At 51.8% G+C, this 27298-nt stretch overlaps 1 protein-coding gene across 1 annotated transcript in view; it reads right to left on the bottom strand.

Moving 5' to 3' along the window:
* SHROOM2 (shroom family member 2) overlaps positions 1 to 26985 on the bottom strand; it is a 151359-nt gene extending 124374 nt beyond the window's left edge. The window contains 1 exon segment of the mRNA XM_047765116.1: positions 26641 to 26985. Within this exon segment, the coding sequence (XP_047621072.1) occupies positions 26641 to 26805 (165 nt within the window). The 5' untranslated portion in view covers positions 26806 to 26985.
* Between the last annotated feature and the right edge of the window lie 313 nt (positions 26986 to 27298).

The following is a 27298-nucleotide window of genomic DNA, read 5'->3' as shown; positions in this document are numbered from 1 at the left end:
GCGTGCAAAAAGCAAGTGAAGGGAACAAAGGCGTCCTTGACCTTGCAAAGGTCCCCGCGTAACACATTCACTGGCTAGTTAAAAAGTGTCAGGCCCTGGGCGCTGAGGTGCAGATGCTGATCCCAGGAGAACTGCAGCCCACACCGCCAGGCCCTGGAATTGCTTCAGGGTGGAGCTCGTGCTTGTGCAGTTGCAGGAGGCCCCAGGTCAAGGTGGAATCCCTAGAGAGCTTCAAACACACCCACGGGTTCTTGTGCACCTGCAGCCTGAGCGTCCCTCCGCTATTTCAAGGTCTTCAGGTGACCTGCAGGCAGAGCCAAGGTGGGTGGGTGCCAACCCGGAAGGAGGCAGCTCCTTGCTGGTCTCACTGAAACACACACACACACACACACACACACACACACTCCCTGCACCGGGGAGCACAGCCTGAGCACGTGGTGCCTGACCAGTCAAAAATGCTACAGAGTTCCCATTGTGGCCCAGGGTCAATAAACCCAACCAGTATCTATGAGGACAAGGGTTCGATCCCTGGCCTTGCTCAGCGGGTTAAGGATCCGGCATTGCCACTGACCTGCACTGTAGGTCACAGATGAGGCTCAGATCTGGCGTGGCTGTGGCTATGGTATAGGCTGGCAGCTGTACCTCAGATTCAACCCCTAGCCAGGGAACGTCCATATGCCCCGGGGGCGGCCCTAAAAGGACAAAAAAAAAAAAACAAACCTAGGAACGCCCCCTTTCTGGACTATGCAGACCACCCCTAACACCCAAGGTCCTGAAGAATGAGCTGGCCAGGGAAGGAGTCCCCTAGAGGAAGTGGTCTAGTGGTTAGGGATCTGGTGTTGTCACTGCTATGGCTCATGTCGCAGCGGTGGCACGGGTTCAATCCCTGGCCTGGGAATTTCTACATGCTGTGGGCACAGCCAAGAAAAAAAGAATGAGTGAGCCAGGGGGCATTTTTATCAGTGTGGCTATAAACACAGGAAGAGGAGACGTAATAAGCCCGAGTGTAAACTTCCCTAAAACGCCAGCCCACTCACTTTCTCATCCGCAAATGGATGAGAACACAAGATTCTTCTCCCCATTTAGGGAGAACCCAAAACCTTCGAAAGTCAAAATCTCAAGCTATCATGAGCGCATCTGTACAAACACTGTTTTCTTGAAGCAAGACCTGTCACACAATGAACGTGGTCTCTACGCCGGAGTCATGGGGTAATGAGCGCCGTGAATGAAATGGGCTTGAAATGCATTCCTTCCATTTTGTTCAAGCACAGCCTGCTTTTTCTTTTTCTTTTTTAATGGCCATACCTGCAGCACATGGACGTTCCCAGGCCAGGGACTGAATCCGAGCCTCAGCTTCCACCTACGCTGCAGCTTCAGCGGCACGGATTCCTTTAACCCATCAGCCGGGCAAGGGAGAGAATTTGCACCTCTGAAGCGATCTGAGCTGCAGCAGTCAGAGTCCTGACGCGCTGTGCACAGAGCGGGAACTCCCTGGATTTTCTTTAACACTGGGCTGCAGAGAGAAATTTTAAAAACTTGCGTTTTCTAGATCAAGCCCATGAAAGCTATTCCAAGCACATATTTTTCCATAATCGCCTTTTTTTCTGGCCGCGCCCATGACAGGCCTAAGTTCCTGGGCCAGGGATCAAACTTGCACCACGGCAGTGACAACACCAGATGCTTAACCCACAAGGCCACCAAGGAACTCATATACTTTTTTTTTTTTTTTTTTTGCTTTTGAGGACCGCACCTGCAGCTCATGGAAATTCCCAGGCTAGGGGTTAAATTGGAGCTGCAGTGGCTGGCCTACACCACAGCCACGGCGACGCCAGATCTGAGTGACATCTTTGACCTACCCCACAGCTCATGGCAGCACCATATCCCCAAGCCACTGAGCAAGGCCAGGGGTCGAAACCGCATCCTCATGAATACTAGCTGGGTTTGGGTTTCTAACCCACCGAACCATGACAGGAACTCCCGTTTTATATCTTGATATTCAGAGGTTATTTTTCCAAAGCTGGCGATGGAAGACCAGGGACCTTTCGTTCAGGGGAAATCTTTCCTGCTTTCACTCCCTCGCATCTAAAAACAGGCTGCTTCTGTTACAAGAGGTGAAACAGCCTCACTGCTTTCAGGAGAGCAGGTCTGAGCATCACCAGCAGCCCAGACAACTGCTCCACCATTGCTCCCACCAGGTGCTGGTTTCCCACCAGGCCCCTGTGGGGATGCTTGGCTCGGAGCAGCTCTCCCCCCACTCCCCAGGCTCTCTGAACCCTGCAGCAGCGTCCTAATGGGGGAACCAGCCCCGTTCGCCGCCTGCCCCAGCCAAGACCCTGCCCCGTTCAAAAGGGCAGAATTCTTGTGTGTTGGGATCACAGCAGCACGGCAGGGCTCCGGATCCGCTGGCCGGCATCCCAATGGCCGGAATGCTTCTCCCACTTTCCAGCCCTGTCCCCAGACTCCCGAGCTCTGAATTCTGCAAGTGAGAAAGGTTTCCTGCAATCACTCTGGTCCAAATGTATTCCTATTCCTCCTCCCGAGGGGCGGGGAGGATCAATGGAAGATGCCCAGGCTTAGGCATTCCAGCTCGTTCCCCCGCCTCACAAGAAATCAATGATTTTTTTTTTTTTTTAATGCTTAAACAGTTAAACTAGAAAGATCTGAGGGGAAACCCAGAATGGACTCACCGCGTGCACCTAAAACCCAAATGTTGTTTCTCCATTTAAATCCGAAACAAGGAGTTCCCGTCGTGGCGCAGTGGTTAACGAATCCGACTAGGAACCATGAGGTTGCGGGTTCGGTCCCTGCCCCTGCTCAGTGGGTTAACGATCCGGCGTTGCCGTGAGCTGTGGTGTAGGTTGCAGACGCGGCTCGGATCCTGCGTTGCTGTCGCTCTGGCGTAGGCCGGTGGCTACAGCTCCGATTCGACCCCTAGCCTGGGAACCTCCATATGCTGCGGGAGCGGCCCAAGAAATAGCAACAGCAACAACAACAACAACTACAACAACAAAAAAGACAAAAAGACAAAAAATAAATAAATAAATCCGAAACAAGATATCTTGATTCCTGCCAAAAAACAAAAGACCAAAACTGCCTTTGTACAGATGCTCTTTCTGAGGAAAGTAACTCATACCTCATACGTTTCACGGCAGACTATCCAAACTCACATGAATTGACAGCAAAACTACAAAAATCTGATTGAGTGACAAATCGAATATAAGCGGCAATTAAGACAAACAAGAGAGGTAAGAGAACAAAACATGGCAAAGATTTATTCGATGACACAGCAATCAATATTTATTCCAGAGGGCAATTAATCTGGCAGCAAGCACGTAACCAGAATGGTGATGAATCTGTGCAGAAGAGGTGACCCATGCGGTGAGTTCCCGTTTCATGGGGATTCATATTGTTTCTATTGGACTACATACAGCCTGGGGCTAGGTGACAAGGGACGTCTGGCCTTCACCTTCAGGACTGCAGCTGGGTCCCCAGAGGGCAGGCCGCTCAGAACCAGGGCTGTACAGTATTTACTGTCCCTCCCAATTAAACTGAAATTTTACATTACTTTCTCTTTTTTTTTTTTTTGTCTTTTTAGGGCTGTACCTGCAGCATATGGAGGTTCCCAGGCTAGGAGCTGAATCAGAGCTACAGCTGTGGACCTACAGCACAGCCACAGCCATGCGGGATCCGAGCCCCATCTGCGACCTACACCACAGCTCCCAGCAACGCTGGATCCTTAACCCACTGAGAGAGGCCAGGGACCGAACCCTCGGCCCCATGGATCCTAGTCGGATGCATTACCTACCGCGGAGCCTCAGCGGGAACTCCCCTATATTACTTTCTTTTCTATTCCACACAGAGGTCATTTCTACCCATGGTCTGCAATCCCTTAAACAATGAACACATGTCTACAGAGAGAACTGAAGCCCTTCTGACTTCCTTTGTTACTAACAGGGACAAGGGACCCTTCAGCTATGTCATCATTTCTAGAGCTCCTGAAATCATAACTGTGACCTATGATCCTTGCCAGGAATCCCTGGCTGCATTTTTTTTCTTTTTGGACATACCCACGGAAGCTCCCGGGCCAGAGATCAAAACGCGCGCCACGGCAGCAACCCAAGCCGCTGTAGTGACAACCCACTGTGCCACCAGAGAACTCCCTGGCTGCAAGAAAAGGAAAATGCCTCTAAGTTTCTCTTCCAGAGAAGCCCCACCAATACCTACCCTTCATTTTGTGTGCGACATCCTTATTTTGACTCCAGTTTCATAAAAAGGAGAAAAGTTACGTCAAAGTGTCTCAAATGGTTTAACGAGGCAACTGCTTTTCAATAATTATTACTCTCAAAGGGAGTTTCTCCCAACAGATTCCTTTCCTTGAGAAGCCGTGAGGACGAAGCACGGACAACACAGCGGTCACGCAAGCCAAGGGTCTGTCGGGAGCCCTGGGGAAGGAACAGAGGCCTGTGGGGAGGTGTCCGAGCACACCTGCTCCACGTGACCCTGTGCCAGCATGTTGAGACAGCACATGCCCGTCACCCCAACCACACCTGAACAAAGAGGAAGGGCTGGGTCTGCCCCGGACACACCTGCTCCCTCCCCGGAGCTTTCTGGAATTGCCACCTGCACAGAGGAGCTGGGACTCCCATCCCGTCCAGCCCTGGGGCTCCACCAGGCACGATGGAGAGAGGTGAACAGCATCTGCAGCCACATACCTAGATCAGGGCCATCTCCAGCATCCTCCAGCCAAGCCCCAGGTGGGCCCTACCCTGCCTCTGTACCACTGAGGTCCTCTGCCTTTTCTCTATCAGCACAGGGAGCCTGAAGCTTCGGTTCCTCCCCACAGCCCCGTGCCCATTTGCCCTCTGCTGCAGAGAGACCCGCTGTGACCTCCTGCTTAAAGCCCTCCCCCAGGCTCACCGGGCCCACCGGGCCCACCTCACCCAGCACAGCCTCCTGCCCTTCCTCTAACCTGCAGAACAGCGTTGGGAAGAGGGGGGCTGCTCCAGCCCAGGGAGACTGCCAGCTGTCAGCTCTGGTGACTCTCCCCAGGCTGTCCGCCCGGGGGGTCAACCCTGCACCAGCAGAGCAGTTCCTGTGACAGGGGAGGGTCTGCCCAGAGGACAAGACCTAGGCAGGGCCTTCTGGTCAACCTCGTCTTGGTGCGGCCTTGGCAATTCAAGGACAAGGCTGAACATCTTGACTCATTTCCTTACGTTACGTAACAGCTTCACTGAGCTATAACCCACACCCACATACCATAAAATCCTCCCCTTTAAAGAGTAAATCCCGTGCTTTTTCGTACGCTCAGCGCTATGCAACCATCAGCGCTAATTCCGCACATGTCATCACCCCATTCCTCCCCGCGGCAGCCGCCAGCCCGCTCCCTGTCTGTGCATTTGCCTGCACTGGACATCCGATAATGAAGCAATCATATGGTAGTTCTTGACCTGTTTTCATGTCCAACACTAAACACGCATTAGGAAATGAGGTGTGTGACAGCTGGAAGCAGAAGGGCTTCGTGTCAATTCCAGAAGCTCCTGGCTTTGGGATACACAGGAGGAGTCAGGAGAACTTCTGGAGCCAGGGACTCCAAGCGGAGTTCATAATAAGGTAACACAAGCTCAGCCCCGCCTGCCCTAAAACATCACCCCCTCTCTCTAACCGCCCTCCCATGCAAGTTCCAGCTGAGGTTTGCAAAGTCCCCCGACACCTCTGCCATCTCCTCCACAGAGAAGCGCTGCTTTCAAAAATGGTTCTTATTTCATGGGCTTAGAATCATCTTGGGACCCTTGTGAAGATACAGATGCCTGGGCACCAACGACCTTGATTCAGGGGGTCTGCACTTCCCAAGCCAAGGATCAGATCTGGGCTGCAGCAGAGACGCTGCCGATCCCACTGTACCACAGTGGACAGGCGTGCGCTTTCAATTCTGTTGCAAGTGGCAGAGGGGTCACACCTTCCCAAAGCAGCCATTCTCAAACTGGAGCCAGGGCCAGCATCACCTGGACCGCTCCTGTCCAACCCCCAGCTTGGAGTTCGGTAGGTCTGGAGTGGGGCCAAGCCGCTACCTCTCTAACAAGTTCCCAGGTGACAGTGATGCTGCTGGTCTGGGGACCGCGCTGTGAAAACCGCTGCCTGATGGGGCAGCAATTCCCTGCCTTTTCCTGTCGCCTGTGGCTGTTTTCGTGCCACAACAGCAGAGGTCGGTCCACAGAGCCAAAGATACTGACTCTCGTCTTCTGCGGAGAAAGTTTCCTGACCTCTAGTTTACAGAAGGTCACCCAAATATTAGAAATTTGAGCAGGTTTATTGCCGAGTTGTGACTTCTGATAGTTCATATGAATTTCAGAGAATGGGGGGACATGTAATTTTATAAAACCTTGAGGATTTTTACACTTTAAAACTTTATCTTGGAGTTGCCGTAGTGGCGCAGTAGAAGCAAATCCGACTAGGAACCATGAGGTTGCAGGTTCAATCCCTGGCCTCACTCAGCGGGTTGAGGATCCGGCATTGCTGTGAGCTGTGGTGTAGGGCACAGATGCAGCTCGGATCTGGCGCTGCTGTGGCCGTGGCGTAGGCCGGCAGCTACAGCTCCGATCCAACCCCTAGCCTGGGAACCTCCATATGCTGAGGGTGCAGCCCTAAAAAAAAAAAAAAAAAAGACAAAAGACAAAAAAATACATACGTAAATCTATATATATCAGATGCAGCTAGAATCTGACTGGGAACCTCCATGTGCTGTGGGTGTGGCCCTAAAAGGCAAAAAATAACTAAGAAATAAAAAAATAAAAGTTTATCTTGGAGTTCCTGCTGTGGAGCAGCAAAGTTAGGACCCAGCATTGTCTCTGCAGTGGCGCAGGTTCGACGTGCAGTGGGTTAAAGATCTGGCATTGCCACAGCTGTGGCAAAGGTCACAGCCATGGCTCAGATTTGATCCCAGGCCTGGGAACTTCCAGATGCCGCAGGTGTGGCCAAAGAAGAAAAAAAAAATTATCTTAAGGAAGTTTTCTTTGTTTGTTTTTTAAGTCACACGCACTTCTGCACTCAGAGGCCCTGGCTGGAGCCCTAGCTGTCCCGCACACCTCCTATGACCTTGGGTCCCTGGTTTCCCATCTGAAACATCAACAGCCCTGGTCAACCCTCCCAGCAGGCTTGTTCAAGAACAACGGGTACAAAGAAAGATTCCACGGAAACTTGATCAACTCCACAATGTTCTGCAGTGATCATTAACAAGGTTCCCCACGCCTGGAAAGGGTACGTTCGTTGAGGGATTCATTTGGGGTTCATGAGACACCCAGAAAGGTTTGAGACATGGAGGTTTTCATTTTCACTGAAAGACGTGTCCCTGGAGAAAGCAAAGAGAGGGGACGGGAAACCAGAGCAGCTCATTTCCCAAGGGGTCGGGGGTGATGCCTGGCTAAGCTGTTATGGCCCTTGGCCACGGAGTGACCTTGCTCGGTGTCTACATCTCAGAATCACCCCACAGAGGGGTCAAGGCCATGCTCCACAGAAGAAGGGAGGTCAGCAGGCGATCAAGAGGAAAGGACAATGTCCTTCCAACAAGGCCTGTCTGCACTGCCCAGGCACTCAGCCCACAGCCTGCAGTCTCCCCCCTCTGAGCAGACTCTGCTGGGTGGCCAGTGAGTAGTGCAGTTCCCCCTTTTGGCAAATCTCTACCCTCATCTTCCTAACGGCGAAAACCCGGGTGTCTGCCTCAAAGGGCTGTTTGGAGATGCACAAAAGCAAGCTGCAGCAGCCAGCAGCAAGGCTTTAAAAATGTAGCCACTGTCCTTAAGAATGAAGCTGACACTGAGCACTGACACACACTGTGTCTGGGGTGTTGGGAGGACTGAGGTGAGAGGCAGACCGCATCTGTCCAAGCCGAGGTCCACACCCCCTCTGTGACATTAAGACAAAAATCCCATGCATTTTGAAAAATGTTCTTAAGATTTTTAAAGATTTCAGGGTTTCAAAATTGTCAGTTTTAAATGTGCTTAAACAGCCTCAAAGCCAGAATGACCAATCCTCTTCTTCAGATTTATCAGAGGTAGAATGCCCTGTGCTCAGGGAGTCAGAGCTATCACACCTGGATGGGTGAGTGAAAGCTCAGAATACAAGGAAAATACCCAAGGGAATCAAAAACATATGTCCACACAAAGACAACTATGTGCATGTGTGAATATCCACGGGAGCATTATTCCTAAGAGTCAAAAGGTGGAAACAACCAGACATCCACCAGCTGAAGAATGGGCCAACAAAAGGTGTTCTACCCACTTGGCGGAATATTACTCAGTCGTAAAAAGGAATGACTCCAGACATACACAAACATGCATGACCTCGAAAACATGATACTGAGTGAACGAATCCAACACAAAAGCCCACATGTTGTGCACTTCCAGTGAGATGATATGTCCAGAAGAGGCAAACCCATGGAGACAGAAAGGAGATTGGTGGGGAGAGTTCCCTGGTGGTCTGGTGGTTAGGACACAGCACTTTCACTGCTGCAGCCCAAGTTCAATCCCTAGTCTGAGAACTAAGATCCCATATCAAGCTTCTGCATGAGAAGGAAGGCAGGCAGGAAGGAAGGAAGACAGGGGATTAGTGGTTGATTACTGGTTGCCGGGCGGGGGCCACAGGAATGGGAAGTGACTGCGAAGGGGCACACTGTGGGGGGTGGTGACGGAAATAGTCATCGTTTTAAAAATTTTTTTATGGCCACACCAGTGGTATATGTAAGTTCCCAGGCCAGGGACTGAATCCGAGCTTCAGCTACGGCAATGCCAGATCCTTTAACCTACTGCATAGGCCAGAAATAGAACATGCATCGAACCCACACCCCAAAGCAACCCCAGCTGCTACAGTCTGATTCTTAACCCACAGTGGGAACTCCGATGACAGAAACATTCCTCATTTGGACAGCATTAGACGGAGGGACAGCTGCACAGCCGAGCATGCTCAAAAACCACTCAACTACACAGCTTACACTGGGGCCTTTCACAGTCTGCGAGTTACATCGCAGTTTTTAAAATGTGTCGATGCTCGGAGTTCCCGCTGTGGCACAATGGGGTCAGCAGCATCTCTGAAGCACTGGGACGTAGGTTTGACTCCCCCACCCCCCACCCGGCACAGTGGGTTAAGGATCCGGTGTTGCCACAGCTGTGGCACTCAAACTGTGGCTGGGATTCGATCCCTGGCCTGGGAACTCCGCAGGCCACAGGACGGCCCAAAAAGAAGAAAAAACAGGTTCAACACTCAAGGAAAGAGAATTCAGGCAGGCCCGCCCTGCACCCTCTCTAGCCATCCCGGGCAATGGAATGGGCTCTTCCCACACTGCTCAGGGCACGTCTCATCAGGAAGGGGGCGTAACTAGAAGAAACGCGCAGAGACCCGGGGGTCAGCAGGCTGTCGGAGGCAAGGACAGCAAGGAAGCGGGGCGGGGCCGCTGTGTGGGTCTGTTCCTGACCAGCCCGGGGCCACGGGTGCTCAGGTGGGCCTACCCCCAGGCCGCTCAGGAGTCAGGGTCTCTGTCTGCTCTACACCCCCTGGGCCACCCCCGCCTCTACCTGCCTGTGACTGACCTCTGGCTAAAAAGGGACTTCGGAGGCAGCAAAGACAGGCAAAGGCAGCCCAGGAGAGCAGGGGAGGGGACCCAGGACAGCCTGCACACCCGCTCCCTCGCAAAGACCCCACCGGGCTTCCTTTAATTGCGTGAGCACCCTTCCGGGACATGCGGCATCAGCCGCACCAATGTGGAAAAGGGGCTCTCAGGACTGTGCCGCCACCACCACCGCCACCACCGAGATGGCTCCACTTTCTGCTGGTAGGGAGGCCGGACCAGGACTCACTTGGGGGTCTTCCTTCCCCACCCAGCACCTGCCCACCCCACCCAGCACACCTGGGGCACATCTGCCAGCAGCTTCACCACCTCGCTCTCCAGGAACAGCGGAGGTCCTTCCTTGGTCAGCTGGGGGGCAGGGGGGCCAACGGAAGGGAAGGCTGGGGACACACACGAGCCGAAAGGCAAGAACCCCTGTGCACAGCTAAGGGGCAATGCGAGCAGCTAGCTGCTGGGGCCTCACCAGCAAGAGCCTGAGAAGTCCTTAAAAAAAAAAAAAGCACATCCCAGCCCCTGCAGGGTTGAGGGTGGAGGCCAGCATCCGGGGAGGGCAGAGGGGACGCAAGTGACAGCCCACTACCAACCCAGAGAAAGATAACTTAGGGACCCCAGGGGTGAAAGAGCAGCTACCCCTACAAGACATTTAGGCTCCAAGGACCAGGTGATGGGCTGGCTGTGGAAGGTCAAGAAGAGAGAGGCATCCAGGACGACCCCGGCATGGGGGGATAAGCCTGTCCACGAGCCCGGAGTGCAGGAAAATGACGGAAAGTGAGGGACAGGAAGGAGCTGCCGCTGCAGCACGCCGAAGACCAGGGCCGGGCAGAGCAGCCCGCCTGGAGGAAGCGCACGAGACCACCTAGACGGAGAGGAGAGAGAAAGGGGGGCCCCAGGACACACCAAGATGCAGCAGGCACCAAAGAGAAAGAGCCGGTACAGGCCACGCTCGCAACAGTCAGAAAGAGAAAGATCTCTGCAAGAGTGACGCATCTTTCCCCGGCCGACAGTTACAGCACAGGGCATGTGAGAATGGCGCTCTGTAAAAGCAAACCTGGTTCCTGCCCAGGATCACTCGGGCAGGTGCCTCAAAAACCAGCCAAGAGGGTAAATTCGCCTTAGAGGGTAAAACGACACACTACGGTAGAAGGTTCTGCTTTTCTCCAAACAAAAACAAGAAACAAAGAAACAAACAAACACACCAACCCCAGCTCTTGAAATCAGGGAGGGAGAAGGGAAACGGCACCCCCACCCCAGTCGCACAGCCTCGGCATCCACTCTGCAAGACATCCACTCCGCAAGACCGCAGTGGTGAAATCAACACAAAATCAAGAGGATTCAAGCAACAGCAGGCCTATCTTTTCAAGTCCAGATGTTTCCTTTCCAAACTTTCATTCAAGATTCAGGGCATCTAAACATCCATGAAAACATTTTTTTTTTTAATGCACATACCAAAAAAAAGCACTTTTTTTTTTTTTGTCTTTTTGCCATTTCTTGGGCCGCTTCTGCGGCATATGGAGGTTCCCGGGCTAGGGGTCGAATCGGAGTTGTAGCTGCCAGCCTACGCCAGAGCCACAGCAACGCAGGATCCGAGCCGCGTCTGCGACCTACACCACAGCTCACAGCAACGCCAGAACCTTGACCCACTGAGCAAGGGCAGGGATCGAACCCGCAACCTCATGGTTCCTAGTCGGATTCGTTAACCACCGCGCCACGACGGGAACTCCACATGTTGTTTTTAAAGACTGACGTGGGTTGTTGTTTTTATTTTTTTGGTAGCTGGGGAGGGGGGAGGGGGGAACGCCCATAGCATGCAGAAGTTCCTGGGCCAGGAATTGAACTCTCACTGCAGCAGTGACCATGTCAGATCCTTAACCTGCTGAGTCACAAGGGAACTCAAAACCAACATCTTTATTTTTTTAATTTTATAGTTGATTTACAATGTTCTGTTAATTTCTGCTGTACAGCAAAGTGACCCAGTTATACACACATATGCATTCTTCTTTTTTTTTTTTTTTTTTGTCTTTTTAGGGCTGCACCCATGGCATATGGAGGTTCCCAGGCTAGGGGTCGAAGGACCAACATCTTTAATCAGTGGGACATACTCAGCTTTCCAGAAGTTAGAGTTCTCTTATTTTATTTTTTTGGCCACCCAACGGCATATGGAGTTCCTGCGCCAGGGATCAGATCTAAGCTGCAGATTCAACTTTCACCACAGCTGCAACCTACACCAGATCCTTAACCCACTTAACCCGATACCCGACCAGGGATCGAACCTGCATCCCAGAGCTCCAGCGATGCCACTGATCCCACTGTGCCACAGGGGGAACTCCCAGGGTTTTCTTTTTTTAATACTCCTGCCTAGAGAAAACTAAATGAGAAAACTCAATATACACCACGATAAGAAAACCTATCATTTTTAAATTCCAAGTGGCATACACAGAACCAAGCTTCCTTTCAGCAAGCATCAGATTCCAAAGACTGTTGACAACGTAATTCCTAAGAGAATTACCTTCAAGCAACTCATGATTAGATCTACATGGTACCAAGCAAATAACTCCACAGAGAGGGGAGAAAATTCCCTACAGCTCTACTACCAGAAATAAATTACATGTTTTAGGCTACTGATCATCTTGTCCCTTACTTTCCATTTTTTCAAGATGGTTTTCACGTTTCCGCAACAGGAAAAAGCCGTATCGCTATGCTTCCAAACCGACCAGCACATGTACAATTAGCACAAATATCCCTGTTTACAGATTTACACACAGAAGCAGAACTCACACACAGACAGAAGCAGAATTTCAGCAGCAGCAAAATTCCATCAGCTCCAGCATGTCCAAGCCACAGGCCACAGGCCAAGAATCCCTTTACCTCCTGTGACAGTCAGGGAGGGCCTCCAGGCCCCTGGTGTCCCCCAGCCACCTCCCCGCCTTCCCCAAGCATTCTAATACCTGGAACAGAAGCGACCATCCCTCCCCCACCCCGCTCAGCCCCTGTCCCCAAGCCTGTGAACCCCACACCAATGCCATCTTCCTCTGGGGACCAGCTCATGCCACAACCCCCTTCCTCACCCTTTCTCCTTTGTCTCCTTCCTTCCATGCGTCTGTGTTCTAGCCCTTAGGGAGAAGAAGAGTCCGCTGTACAAGATCATAATTAATTAACCTGACAGAGGCAGCCCAGTTAATGAGGATTCAATGAGTAACCCTCCAGGGCAACCCTTTCTGCTTTAACCAAAGTGCCATTATTAAAGGACAATTCAGGAGTTCCCGTCGTGGCGCGGTAGAAACGAATCCAACTAGGAACCATGAGGTTGCGGGTTCGATCCCCGGCCTCGCTCAGTGGGTTCAGGATCTGGCATTGCCGTGAGCTATGGTGTGGGCCGCAGACGTGGCTCGGATCTGGCATGGCTGTGGCTGTGGCCGGCAACTGTAGCTCCGATTAGACCCCAGCCTGGGAACTTCCATATGCCGCAAGTGCAGCCCGAAAACGCAAAAAGAAAAGAAAGAAAGAAAAAGTGAAGAGGGGAAAAGAAGCTGACCTCTGAGCATGCAGGTCTCATTTTGGGTAATACGTGTGCAGGCATAAGCTACATGTTAATGGGGTTCTTTCTACAGAGTCAGTCTTGATTCCCTCTGCGTGGCTGTAAAGGGAGCATCACCCAGCCAGTCTCTGAGAGCCAGGTCTGTTCCTTACAAGGAAAGCCTTTGATTTCTGCCTGGACCTCAAGTGTAAGAAGGGTCGAACTCTGAGAGCATCCAAGACATGCCTAATGGCCCAAACGCAACAGAGGCTTATTTCTTACTGGTGCCCCTGGGAGGGTAACCGCACATTCAGGGACCCAGGGACCCGTGCTGGTGAGGCTGTGCCTTGGGCCGCCTTCACTCCAGACAACCAGAAGAGTGGACGCAGCCCAGGCCATAGATGGCCCGCATCACTTGTACTTGCAGGAGGCCAGGGAGAACTGTCACGGGGCCCCTGCAGCTGCAAGGGAAGCTGGGAAATGGAGTCCAGCAGTGTGTCCAGAAGGAAGAGAAGACTCAGATAACATCTCTACTAAGCCTACGGGTCCAGCTCCATGCCCTGAAACATTTTCTACTGCCAGTGAACAAACCATGGAGGTGGATGTCATGGGATATTTAACCTTCTTTGCCTCTTATTTTTACTTTCCAAACCTCTTTCTTTTTTTTTTTTTTTTAAACGGCCACACGTGCAGTATATGCAAGTTTCCAGGCTAGGGGTCGAATCAGAGCTGCAGCTGCCGGCCTACACCACAGAAACAGCAACACTGGATCCAAGCCATGTCTGTGACCTTCACCACAGCTCACAGCAACGCCAGATCCTTAACCCACTGAGTGGGGTCAGGGATCGTACCTGCATCCTCATGGATACTAATTGGACTCGCTGCTGAGCCACAACGGGAACCCCCCCAAACCTCTTTTTTAAATCCTATTCTTCTGGGAGTTCCCTTCATGGCTCAGTGGTTCAGGAACTCGACTAGGATCCATGAGGATGTAGGTTCAATCCCTGGCCTCGTTCAGTGGGTTAAGGATCCAGTGTTGCCATAAGCTGTGGTGTACGTTGCAGATGCAGCTCGGATCTGGCCTCGCTGTGGCTGTGGTGTAGGCCAGTAGCTACAGCTCCAATTCAACCCCTACCCTGGGAACCTCCATATGCTGTGGGTGTGGCCCTAAAATAGCAAAAATAAAATAAAATAAAAAATAAATCCTATTCTTCTGAATATCACATTGACCTGAAAGAGCTACCTTTCAAAAACATTATCAAAAGAAAATCAGTATTATTCAAAAAAAGGTTTTTGTGGAGGAGTTCCCGTCGTGGCTCAGTGGTAAACGAACCCAACTAGGATCCATGAGGATGCAGGCCTCGCTCATTGGGTTAAGGATCCGCATTGCCGTGAGCTGTGGTGTAGGTTGCAGACTTGGCTCGGATCCCATATTGCTGTGGCTGTGGTGTAGGCCGGCAGCTACAGCTCTCATTCAACCTCTAGCCTGGGAACCTCCATATGCTGCGGGTGTGGCCCTAAAAAGACAAAAAAAAAAGTTTTTGATGGAAAGGAGGAAAAGCAATCAGATCCAGTGGGCTGTAAGTAGCACAACTGAGGTACTAAGGGGGCATCAGATGTGTACTTGAATTAAATGCTTTTCTACAAATTCAATATTAAACTGTCAAAATCACTAAGAAAATCTAGGAGACATATGTTAAAACGCTGCCATACAAAATCTGACTTGACATCTTTCTATAGTAAACTGGTGGTTCAATCCACTAACATGACCTTTTATGGTTTCCTAAATTATTTGGGGGTGGAGGCGTGAAGGAGAAAAAAGAGAGCTTTATTGCTTTGCCAGGCAAAGGGGGTCACAGCGGGCTAATGCCTTCAAGACTGTGCCCCTAGTTTCCCAAATTCTTAAGGAAGCAGGATGAACTAAGGAAAGGGAGGAAGGGGGGGAGAGACGGAATTTAAATCCACAAGAGCAAGGTCTCCTCCCGGCCTCATCTTATCCCTGTGTTAATATACTAGCGTGGGAATGATTCTAGCTCGAGGGTCAAGAAGGATTAAGCATCAGAAAAGGTTGACGACAGAAGGCAAGACACAGGTAGGTGTGCAAGACTCCCCACCCCACCCCCCACCTACCCCCCACCCCCACCCCCGAACTGGAAGGACCTGGAAGCACCGAGGCTGGAATGGGGCAGACATGACCCCTCCCACCTCACTGAGCAGAGCGGGGCTCCTCTACAGGGGCAAACCTCGTGTCAACTTTCAAATCTGCCAGGCACCAGAAGCTTAGTTTCAGCAGAAGAAAAAGTGACCATCTGCCAGGGATGGGACCAGACCCAAGGAAACTACTGAAGTTACAGCCTTTAAGGAATCTCCAGGGAAGCAGCCTGGCCAGATCACTCACCCACCTGCACCCAGCCTGCAGAGAGCACTGTGGCCGCCGAGGCTCACAGACCCGCAGGTGAAAGGACCACCCAATAGTCAAAGAGAGCCTCCAACAGGGAAGACAGAAGCCAAGCCAAAGAAACTAAAGGCAGCGGAGCTCAGGAACAGAATCTAGGCAGAAAGACAACCCCTGCCCCCCTGCGCCCTGCACGCATGGCATGTGGAAGTTCCTGGGCCAAACACTGAATCTGTATCACAGCAGTGACAATGCCACATCCTTAACCTGCTGCTCCACCAGGGTACTCCAAAAGAAGACTTTAAGAAAAACAGCTTAATAAACCAGCTAAATATCCCCAAAATATAAAAGAACCATGAAACAAGATCAGTATGACATCAAAAAGGAACAATCAAGAACAGTGAAAGGGAGTTCCTGTCATGGGTCAGTGGTAACAAATCCAACTAGCATCCATGAGGACGTGAGTTCAATCCCTGGCCTTGTTCAGTGGGTTAAGGATCCAGTGTTGCCATGAGCTGTGGTGCAGGTTGCAGACACGTCTTGAATCTGGCGTTGCTGTGGCTGTGGTGTAGGCCAGCAGCTGCAGCTCCAATTAGACCCCTAGCCTGGGAACCTCCATATGCCACACATGTGGCCCTAAAAAGCCAAAATAAACAAACAAACAAACAACAACAGAAAAAAAAAAACACTTTGGAATATGAGAAAAACTGAAAGCACATATTTAAAACTCAATGGTGGAGTTTCCTGTTGGCCTAGTGGTTAAGGATTCTGGTGTTGTTACTGCTATGGCTTAGATTCCATCCTTGGCCCAACAATGTCCACATTCCACAGGTGTAGCCAAAAAAATTAAACATTAAAAGAAGCCTATAAAAAAAAAAAAAAACCTCAATGGAAGGACTGCAAGATAAGGCTGCACAAAATCTCCCAGAAGAACAAAAACACAAAGAAATAAAAAATAAGACAGAAAAAAACTGGAGCAGCCGAAAGGATTAAGACAATGAAAGGTCTACCATCTTCCCAACAGGCAGGGTTTGAAACACCGCCTGCAAAGAAAGTGCATTGCGAAAATCATCTCCAGCCCAGACTTCTATACCCCAAATCAATCTACTTACTGTGAAGACAACATCTTGACATTTTCAGACAGAGAAGGTCTCAAAAGTCTATGCCCTGTGTTGTCTATATATAGGAAAATATTTTTCACACCTGGCAAAGATTTGGGGGATGTATCCATGGTAAGTGCATAGAAAATGAGGCAAAGGGAGTTCCCATGGTGGCGCAGTGGTTAACGAATCCGACTAGGAACCATGAGGCTTCGGGTTCGATCCCTTCCCTTGCTCAGTGGGTTAAAGATCTGGCGTTGCCATGAGTTGTGGTGTAGGTCGCAGACACGGCTCGGATCCCGAGTTGCTGTGGCTCTGGCGTAGGCTGGTGGCTACGGCTCCAATTAGACCCCTAGCCTGGGAACCTTCATATGCCGCGAGAGTGGCCCAAGAAATGGCAAAAAGACAAAAAAAAAAAAAAAGAAAATGAGGCAAAGAAAGAAAACCTATCATTAACCTTGGTGACTCTAAAACATGTGCAGGAAAAATCAGAGTTTGTACCACCAGGCTCAGGAGTGACAGCACTGACACTCAAAATCACATCTCAACACTGCTAACCCAGTGCGTTCCAAAGAGGGCAATTTCTGTCCCCCAGGGGACATGTGGCAGCATCAGGAGATTTTAGTTTTTCAGTCTTTTTAGGACCACACCTGCAGCACGTGGAAGCTCCCAGGCTAGAGGATGAATCAGAGCTGCAGCTGTCAGCCTGCGCCACAGCCACAGCAACTCAGGATCTGAGCCATGTCTGTGACCTACACCACAGCTCATGGTAATGGCCAGATCCCCGACCCACTGAGCGAGGCCAGGGATTAAACCCGAATCTTCATGGATACTAGTTGGGTTCGTGACCACCGTGCCTCGACGGGAACTCCGAAAGACGTGTTCTGATCCCCTCAACTACAGGGGCGGAGGCGTCTGTCCTGCATCTAGTGGGGAGACTCAGCGATACTGCTCTTACCTCACAGTGCACAGGGCAGCCCCCACCACAGAGAAGGACTTGGCCCCAAATGTCAAACGGTGCTAGGCTGAAAAACCCTCTTCTAACCAAAATCTCCATGTAGTTACGAGGGAAAAACAGGGGCCCAGGAGAGGGGCCTGCATCGCTGGTAGAAAGAAGGGAGGTGCGTGTGAACAACAGCCTGAATCCCAGGCTTTGAGAGTGGGAAGCCCATGGCCGCCCTTGAAACGGAACAAACAAAAGTAGCAGCAAGACAGAATATAAGCAAATGCTGAAAGACCTCGGCTGAAAAGTCTCCACTGCTTCTCTAGGGAAAAGGAAATGACGGCGGGAGCTGCCCGTCTTCTAAGCAGCCTTGAAGAACTATTTGATTAAACTGTGCAAGTGCCACTTGGATAACAATGAAAACTAAACTCCAAAAGATACACTAACATTTTGTCCCTCTCCCCCCACGAAGGAGAAACGACAAGGTTGCCGTTCCTTTTGCTTTGTGCTTCAGAACATCCTGGCTTTTCACAGCAACCTGATTTGCTGGAACCTCTAACAAGGTCAGTCCAATTACTTTTTTTTTTTAATGCTATGTTATTCTCCTAAGACAGGTTCCCCCCAAGACAGGCCTTAACGTACACAGGGGTTCAACGCCACGGGCTTCTCCAGCCACAGCGCCGTACAAATATCTGCTCCCAAAAGGTAACAGGAAAACATTTCTTCCAAAATTCACCCTCCCTGTGTTGGAACACTGGCAAGGTTTTGACCAAAAGAGCAACATGCAACCGGAGCTCTTTCAAAAGCCCTCCCGTGGGTGGAAGCCTCAGCTTGGCAGAGCCGCGGCCTGCAGCCCTTCTCCGCAAAGGATGGCCCCGCGCCGGGCCACCGTGTTGGCCGCGTAAAAAAGTCTGCTCAGCCTTTGAATCCTTAAATTACCCTGTCAACTGTTTACACTGTGCGTGGCGTACAAGAGGAAAAGCCCCACAGAGCCCCCAAAGACATCCACGAATCCAAGTGTATTTGCATGCTCACCCAAAACAAGTGTGGCCGGAGAACAAGGCCAGAAGGCTGTCCCCGCAGAAAAACCGGCCCTTTCCAAGCTAGGAGCCCAGCATCTTTAGCCGAGCCACAGAAAGGTGAGTGAAGAAAGAATCCCAGCTCCCTAGGACAGGGTGAAAACAAACTCATTTTATGAGCCTTTCAGGCTCATTCTCTTCCGCATGCAGCTCTCAGGCAAACTCGTTTTCTTTCTTTCCTTCTTTCTGTTTTCAAAAGATCAGTGTTGGGACATGTTAAAGAGACACTCATAACTGAACCAGGAAGAGCAAATCCATCACGGTCCAGGAGTGGGATGCACAGCTTAAGTTGAGAGCTTTTCGCACTGTAGACGCCTGTGGGTTTATGGATGTGAGTCACGCACAATTCATTTCCAGGAGAGGAAGAGCGCTCCACCAGGTGCACCTCCAAGCTCGGGCCGCAGAGAGTGTGTCTGATGGGACTTGAGGCTTTTGGCCCGACGTCCCGCCCCCACACCCAACACACACCTACTGGAGGACCAGCGCCGAGAACCGCAGGGCTGGGCCAGGCGCCGGCTGGGACGGGGTAATAAAGATCTATTTGAATGCCAGTTGGCAAGGCAAGCCGACCCGCTGACAAGGTGTTTCAGCACAGGCAAGAAAACCCATTCTTCAAAAAAAAAAAAAAAAAAAAAAAATACTCCTGATTTTTAAATGCAAGTGAGTCTTCAGAATTACTTTCCGGTAATTTTCTGAACCATCAGAAAACTGCAACTGGCCGTGAGGCGCCCAGAAGCTACAGGGGCCACAGCAGTACCCACAGCAGCAGGGGAGCCCCGGCCCTCACCCGGGGACCCCTGGGAAAGCGGCAGGGTTCCTCAGGGCTGGGGCTGGGGCGGCCCTGCGCTTCAGCATCAACTGGAGCAGAACCCAGAGAGGCTTCCGTCCATGGGTCCCCAGTCCACTGCTGAGTTCAACAGACTCTCTTTTTCCAAACCTTTAGAGAGAATCCCAGCAAATACGAGGCGGCAAATACTAGGATGTCAGGACGACGCGTCCTGAGCAGGGCTGCTGGGTCACCACTGACCGTGACTCAGCGCGGAGCCGCTTTTCTGACCACTACAGAAGGTGCCCACCCCAGCCCCTACCAATGGCCAGTCTGTGCCCTGAACCTTCACTGTCAGGAGCTGTAACGGGTGACAGAGGGCACTTGCCCCCTGGCTGTGCGCCCCCCTCCCCAGTCCCCTGACGCCCATCCACCCAGCCTCTAGCACTCCAACTGGGAAGGACATTTAAGGACTTAGCGTCACAGCATCCAGCAAAACACTGGCTGATCTGAAGGCCCAGGAGAGGGTGCATCAGGCGGGGACACCCCGAGCCCCAGTGCCCTCCCTCCAAGGATGGGTCTGTTCCCCAGAGGCAACCTGAAAACCAGTGTGTTCCCAAGGGAGCCGGCCCCAATTACAGTGTCTCTGGAGCTCCCAGCTAAAGCTCTGGCATTCTTGGAGGGAAGCTGGGGGGCTGGGGGGAGGGGGGTCCTAAGAACTAGTGAAAAGGAGGGGCTTGGGCTTCATTCCTTCCCGCTAACAAACATTCCTGAGCCCGCAGGGGACCTGTGACACTCAGCTGGCCAACCAAAAGCTTCCTAAAGAATCCCTGACAGACAGTCTCTGGGGGAATTCTAGCCCCTCCAAGGACCTTTTAGCAATCAGGCCCTCCCCGCCCCCACCAAAGTCTGCCACTTGCCGAGCAGGTGGGGGAAGATGTACCCTCGGCAGGACCCTGTAACAACATGGTACCAGCTCACACAGCTCCTGAGAGGCCCTGCATCGAAGGGCAGTCAAGGGGGAGGGAGTGGGATGGCCTGGGGATCTGGGTGGGCTTAGTAGACGCAAACTTTTGCATTTGGAGTGGATCAGCAATGAGATCCTGCTGTGTAGCACAGGGAACTCTATCTAGATCTAGTCACTTGTGATGGAGCAGGATGGAGGCTAAGGGGAGAAAAAGAAGGTATATATGTATGTGTGACGGGTCGCTTCACTGTACAGTAGAAAACTGACAGAACACTGTAAACCAACTATAATGGAAAAAAGGAAAATCATAAAAAAAAAAACAAAAAAACCACCGTCCCCGACATACTAACAAATCAAAGTCCTTGCCATTTCTTAGGGAATTGTTTCTGCGCCTTCTCCGGCAGCAGCCTGGAAAACAGCAGGGCTTTGTGTATTTTCTAGCCCTAGGAAAACGTCGCTCCGAGTCTGTGTAAATGGAATGAGTGCCTACGAATCCCATCGTCACCTTTAGCGGGACATCACACGTGCCCTTCAAATTCCAAGAAGGCCTGCGGTGGAGCCCAGGGAACGGTATCTAATCACGCATGAGGGCGCAGGATGGCAAGAAAAAGAACGCACATGTACAACCGGGTCACTTCGCTGGGGAGCAGAAAGTGACACAACACTGTAAATCACCCATAATAAAATTTCTTAAAAAATAAAAACACACACACACACAAACACACAAGCCCCCACCAAAGCCCAAGAATGCCACTCAGAGAAAGTCAGCATCCCTTTCCCTTCAAGCCAGATGCAGGGAAAAGGCAGTCCTTTGGTCCTGACCCAGCAGCCCTGCTGAATGCCCATAAAACTCGGCACTAGGGAGTTCCTGCTTCCATTTCCTTTTTTCCAGCGACAAAAATGCAGATGAAGCAAGTATTTGTTTGAGGTTCACTATGTAAATAAAGCCTATTATCAGGGCCAGCGCTTAGGAAGAAAACAGCCCTCCACGCCAACGCTGGCCACACCAGGGGCCTCGCTGGCCACCCTACAGGCCAGTAACTCCAAAGGAAGAACTAAGCAGGCGGTTTCAAAGCTTAGAGCCTCTCAAAGCAAAAGCAACAGAGAGGTAATCTAGCAAGGGTGATTCTGTGCCCAGGTGACATCTGGCAGTGTCTGTAGACTTTGGTTGTCACACCTGGGGGTGGGGGTGCCAGTAGGTAAAGGCCAGGGGTCCTGCTCAACACTCCGCAATGCACAAGACACCCCGAGAGTAGAGAATGATCCAGCTCAGAATACAGGCACTGCCAAGGCTGACAGGTGCTCATCTACTGGGAGGGACCAAGTTACTGCATGTGGCACCTAAGTGATGCTAGACCAAAGCAGGTGGCTCTGACGGAAGGGAAGGCAGGCACGTTAAGGGTCAGGTCAACACCTGGTCCTCAGGGCCCTTCTCAGGACTTGCCGGGTTTGGGACCCAGGGCACACCACTGCACCTTCCCCCCTTGATGTCTCAGCTGTTCTGTTTTCTTCTCTCTTTTTTTAAATGATTGCTATTTTTTCCATTTTAACTAGTTTACAGTGTTCTGTCCATTTCTACAGTACAGCCCAGGGACCCAGGCACACACATATATATACATTCTTTTTCTCACAGGATCGTCCATCCTGCTCCATCATAAGGGACTGGATACAGTTCCCGGTGCTACACAGCAGGATCTCATTGCGCATCCACTCTAAAGGCAACAGTTTGCATCTATGAACCCCCGATTCCCACTCCCTCCCCCTCGGCAACCACAAGTCTGTTCTCCAAGTCCCTGAATTTCTCTGAGCCATTTTATCTGTAACCTGGGCTACCAGATTCCACCAGGAGATGAGGGACTGACCCAGCCTTGTTCTTGTCATCACTATGAAGTTTTTTTTTTTTTTTTTTTGGTTTTGCCATTTCTAGGGCTGTTCCTGTGGCATATGGAGGTTCCCAGGCTAGGGGTCAAATCAGAGCTGTAGCCGCCGGCCTACGCCAGAGCCACAGCAACACGGGATCTGAGCCGCGTCTGCAACCTACACCACCGCTCACGGCAACGCCGGATCGTTAACCCACTGAGCAAAGGGCAGGGACCGAACCCGCAACCTCATGGTTCCTAGTCGGATTCATTAACCACTGTGCCACGATGGGAACTCCCCCCCCTCTTTTTTTTTTTTTTTTTACTATGAGGCTTTTAAACATGCCACTGACCACTGGAAAAAGACTATGTCCTCTTACACAAGATCAAGTTTCTTCCAAGTCAGAGTCACTTAGAAATGAATGGTCTAACATCCCGGGGATCTAATGTATAATAAGGTTTTTTAAATGCAAAAAAAAAAAAAAAACTACTAGAATAACTATTACTTAGTGAGCCCTCAAGATTTTTCTTCTTGCCCAGCATGTGGAAGTTCCCAGGCCAGGGATCAATCCCACACCACAGTAGTAATCAGAGCCACAGCAGCAATAACACCAGATCCCTAACCCACTGAGCCACCTGGGAACTCCAATGAGCTCTAAAGACTGGATTAATATAAATCCTGGTGGTGGGAAGTTCCCCGTCATGGCTCAGGGGTCACGAAGCCAACTAGTATCTGTGAGGACTTGGGTTCAATCTGTGGTCTTGCTCAGTGGGTTAAGGATCCAGCGTTGCCATGAGCTGTGGTATAGCTCATAGACGTGGCCTGGATCCCATGTTGCTGTGACTGTGGCGCAGGCCTGCAGCTGCAGCTCCAGTTGAACCCCTAGCCTGGAAACTTCCATAATCCACAGGTACGGCCTTAAAAAGCAAAATAAATAAAAAATCAATCAATCAATCCTGGTGGTGAAACAATTGTCCTGTCTCCATGTCTCCATTCCAACAATTACCTTTTTTTTTTTTTTTTTTTGGCTGCACTTGCAGCATGCTGAAGTTCCCAGGCCATGGATGGAAACTGAGCCACAGCAGAGACAATGCTGGATCCTTAAATGCCAGCCCACAAGGGAACTCCACAATTTCCATCCTCGAAGTGGTGATAATGGATACGCTTTCCTTTATCCTTTTCTAATAATACGACAGTTAATTGCCAGCTGTTGGACTGCAAGGAAGTGTCAGTGATGACTTAATCCAGGAGAAAAGACACGTATGTGAAATACTGCCAACACAACGTGTGGTTAAGAAATACACGTCTGCATGTGCGAGCACACATGTGCACCTATATCTAAGAGTGTGTAGAAATCTAGCAGACATCCCAAACGGTCCTGAATCCTCCATCCCAACCAACCACAAATCTCAGGAATTCCCTGCTGGCCTAGTGGTTAGGATTTGGCACTTTCACCACTGCCCCCAGGGTTCAATCCCTGACCTGGGAACTGAGATTCCCGCATCAAGCTGCTGCATGACACAGCCAAAAAAAAAAAAAAGAAAGAAAGAAAGAAATCACAAGCCTCCAGGCACACTGAAGCACCAATAAAAACCAAGCAGCAGTTTAAGGCAAGGACGTATAAGCAACCCAGATAAGAATCACAAGCATTTTTATGTCCGCAAGATCCTGAAACACGACCTGGAAAGGCAGAGCCTGTACATTGCTACCAGGCTGGCCACAAAAACGTTCCCGGAAAACCCTAGCAACTGCCAGGAGAACCAACCAAGAGGCCAGATCAGCGGCAAACTGCCTCTTGTGCCCTGAAGAGGCCCTGGTGTGCGTGCCCAGGTTTTACTGCCCACCTCCTTCAGTTTCCAGAAAAGCGCCCTCTTGGACAGGGAGCAGAGAAGCCATGAGAATACAGGCGTTTTTTCAGAACTTGGGGGTACACAGAAAGGAGGGGGTCCTGCTGGGTCCCTTTCTCCAGCTTCCAGGAAAAAGACAAGTGAATTTCAATGTTCAAGGTCTCTTCCAGCTTTCTTATACTGTGTGTAAGCCCAAAAAAGCAAGATTTCCCCCTAAACAAAGTGTTGCAACTTACCCTGTCTGCTATAAAGGCATGCTGAAACGTGTGTATCCTTTTCTTTTTTGTGTTTTTGTCTTTTTAGGGCCACACTTTCAGCATATGGAGGTTCCTAGCTAGGAGTCTAATTGAAGCTACAGCTGCCAGCACCACAGCAACAGCAACTCCAGATCTGAGCGGTGTCTGCGACCTAAGCCACAGCTCACGGCAACATCAGATCTTGAACCCACTGAGCAAGGCCAGGGATCGAACCCGCAACCTCATGGTTCCTGGTGGGATTTGTTTCCGCTGTGCCACAATGGGAACTCCTGTGTATCCTTTTTTAAAAGAAATACATAAGGGCTAAAGGTCTGGGTAATTTACCTGATATCTTTTTTTTTTTTTGTCTTTTTGCCATTGCTTGGGCCGCTCCCGCGGCATATGGGAGGTTCCCAGGCTAGGGGTCGAATCGGAGCTGTAGCCACCAGCCTACACCAGAGCCAAAGCAACGCGGGATCCGAGCCGCGTCTGCGACCTACACCACAGCTCACAGCAACGCCGGATCGTTAACCCACTGAGCAAGGGCAGGGATCGAACCCGAAACCTCATGGTTCCTAGTCGGATTCGTTAACCACTGCGCCACGACGGGAACTCCCTACCTGATATCTTTTTAACATTTACCATCCGAAATGCCCTGTAAAACATGTATGAGAAAGACACTAGGAGTTCCCCGGTGGTGCAGCGGGTTAAGGATCAGGCATTGTCATCACTGTGACTGGGGGCGCAATTGCGGGCATGGGTCGGATCTCTAGCCTGAGAACTTCAGCATGATGCTGGCGCGCAAGAAAAGATTAAGAAATAGAGAGAGTTCTTACTGTGGCGCAGTGGGTTAAGGATCTGGCGTTGTCTGCAGATCCTGGCGCTGCTTCTGCAGATTCGATTCCTGGCTCAGAAACTTCCATGTGTCTCAGGTTAAAAAAAGAAAGAATAGAAAGGAAAAGGAAAAAAAAAAAAAAAGGCACAGGCTAACTAAAATGTCTTAATATACGTACACGCAGGAAATGCCCTTCCCGCACAAGGAAAGGCTGCCTTTCTATGGCTGCCTCCCCCCCTTTTCAAAGACTCCAATTCATTAATGAGTTGCACGTTAGTGAAATTTATAACAGTGCCGGCCTCTTTCCCCAGTTCAACATAAACTCAGTGCTCATCTAAACAGGCCTCCTCTCAAAGTCTCTAGTTTTATAAACACAAAAATGAGAGAAAGTAAAGAATAGAGAAGTTTGGTGTCTCGTGTGCTATCTACACCACGAAGCCACACCACCTCCCAAATTCAATCCAGGTGGGCCAGGTTGAGAGTCCCTTTATTTCTTCCAGCTGTGGGGAAGGAGGAACGCAGAGAAAACCACTAAGCCACCTTCAAACGCTTCGGAGGGCCAAGAATTTTTGCATTTTAAAGGGAACTTTGTCCCCAGGAATGGCCCGGCCCACACCTCCCCAGACAAACTGACCAATAGACAGTTTTAACTAGAAGGAAAAAAAACCTTTTGTTGTCTGTGTGTTTTTATAAATTTATCCAAGTTCGGCTGGTAAATTTTAAGATGGGTTTTCTGTTTTTAGGCAAGAACATTCAGAGTTCTAAAGTAACTGCCTACACACACTCACACACACACAGCAACCACATTCCTGATGAGACTTATTAGGAACCTATTATTGGACCTCAAATCCCCCTTTTATAAAGCGACGCTGAAAAGTTTCAGTGTGTCTTAGCAGATATCCAGAGCACCGGGGACCTAGGGTTGGAAGCCGAGTCAGTAAATATTGATGGGCTTTGGGACTCGAGAAGCTAGACTCACGGCAGCTGCTAGTCAGGGCTTCCTCATGATAAGGTGGGGGTGGGGGGTGGCAGGTCCAAGGGGTGCAGAAACAAGGGCCTCCAGAGGCCAACAAGTGGGGACGGCTCAGTCCACCCCCGGCACGTGGGGCTGTTCCTCCCTGACCTCTGAGCAGGCTCGTAGGTGGAGGCTGCCGCAGGCGAGACCGGGAGTGACAGGGGACCTTGCCAGGCCCCTTCTCGGAGGGGGAGGGGAAGGGGACCCGGAACAGGAGCCATTTAAACTCTGCGCGGCGCTCGGAGCCAACTGGACTGAGAAACAACGCAGAGCGACCGAGGTGGCGCCCGGACCACACACCTATGGGTGTCCCAGTGCCCACCTCCTCGCAGGTGACCCAGGCAGACGCGCGTCCCGGGCTCGTGTACGCGCTCCGGGCGTCCCCTCCAGCGCTCCTACCGCCGAGGAGTCCCCCACCCCCAGGCCACGTCCGGGCTGTCACCCTGGGGGTCCCGCGCCCGCCTTACCTTGGTGATGACCAACGGCTCTCCATGCTCGCGGCCGCCCTTCAGGGTGAAGCCCCAAGGGGCGCCGCCGCTCAGCTGCACCTCCACCAGGCGCCAGCCGTCGGCCGCCCGCGCCTCGGCCTCCGCCAGGCGCTCGGGCTGCGCGCGGGGCTCGGCGCCCTCCATGGCGCGGGGCGCGGGGCACGGAGGCGGCGCGGCCGCTCAAGCCCCCGGAGCCGTCCGACCCGCGCCCATGCACTCCGGGAAACCCGGGCCGGCCGAGGGCGAGGGAGGCTCCCGGCGCCTCCGCCGCCGGCCACTGGCAAACTTGCGCTGCAACTTGGGAGGAAAGTGCCGGCCGCGAGAAGGGAGGGAGCCGGGAGGACGCGCCGCTCTGCGCGCCGGGGAGGGCGGGCCCCGGAGGGGGCGGGCCTGTGGGGAGGGGGCGGGGAGCGGCGGGGCCCGGCGCGCGCTCGGGGGCCCGCGCCGCTCGGGGGGCAGAGGGCGGGGCGCGCGCTCGGGCGCCCGCCAGTTGCCCGGAGGTGGGGGGGCGGGGAAGGACGCGCGCTCCGGGGCCGGCGCGGCGGCCGGGGGTGGGAAGAGGCGCCAGGGCCGGGGGCGCGCGCCCGGGGCTCCCCCCGTTGCTAGGAGGCTGGGGGCGCGCACGGGAGCTCGCGCC

The sequence above is a fragment of the Phacochoerus africanus genome, chromosome X (assembly GCF_016906955.1).
Source record: "Phacochoerus africanus isolate WHEZ1 chromosome X, ROS_Pafr_v1, whole genome shotgun sequence".
NCBI classification, from domain to species: Eukaryota; Metazoa; Chordata; class Mammalia; order Artiodactyla; family Suidae; genus Phacochoerus; species Phacochoerus africanus.
This window is presented reverse-complemented; position numbering and strand designations above follow the sequence as displayed.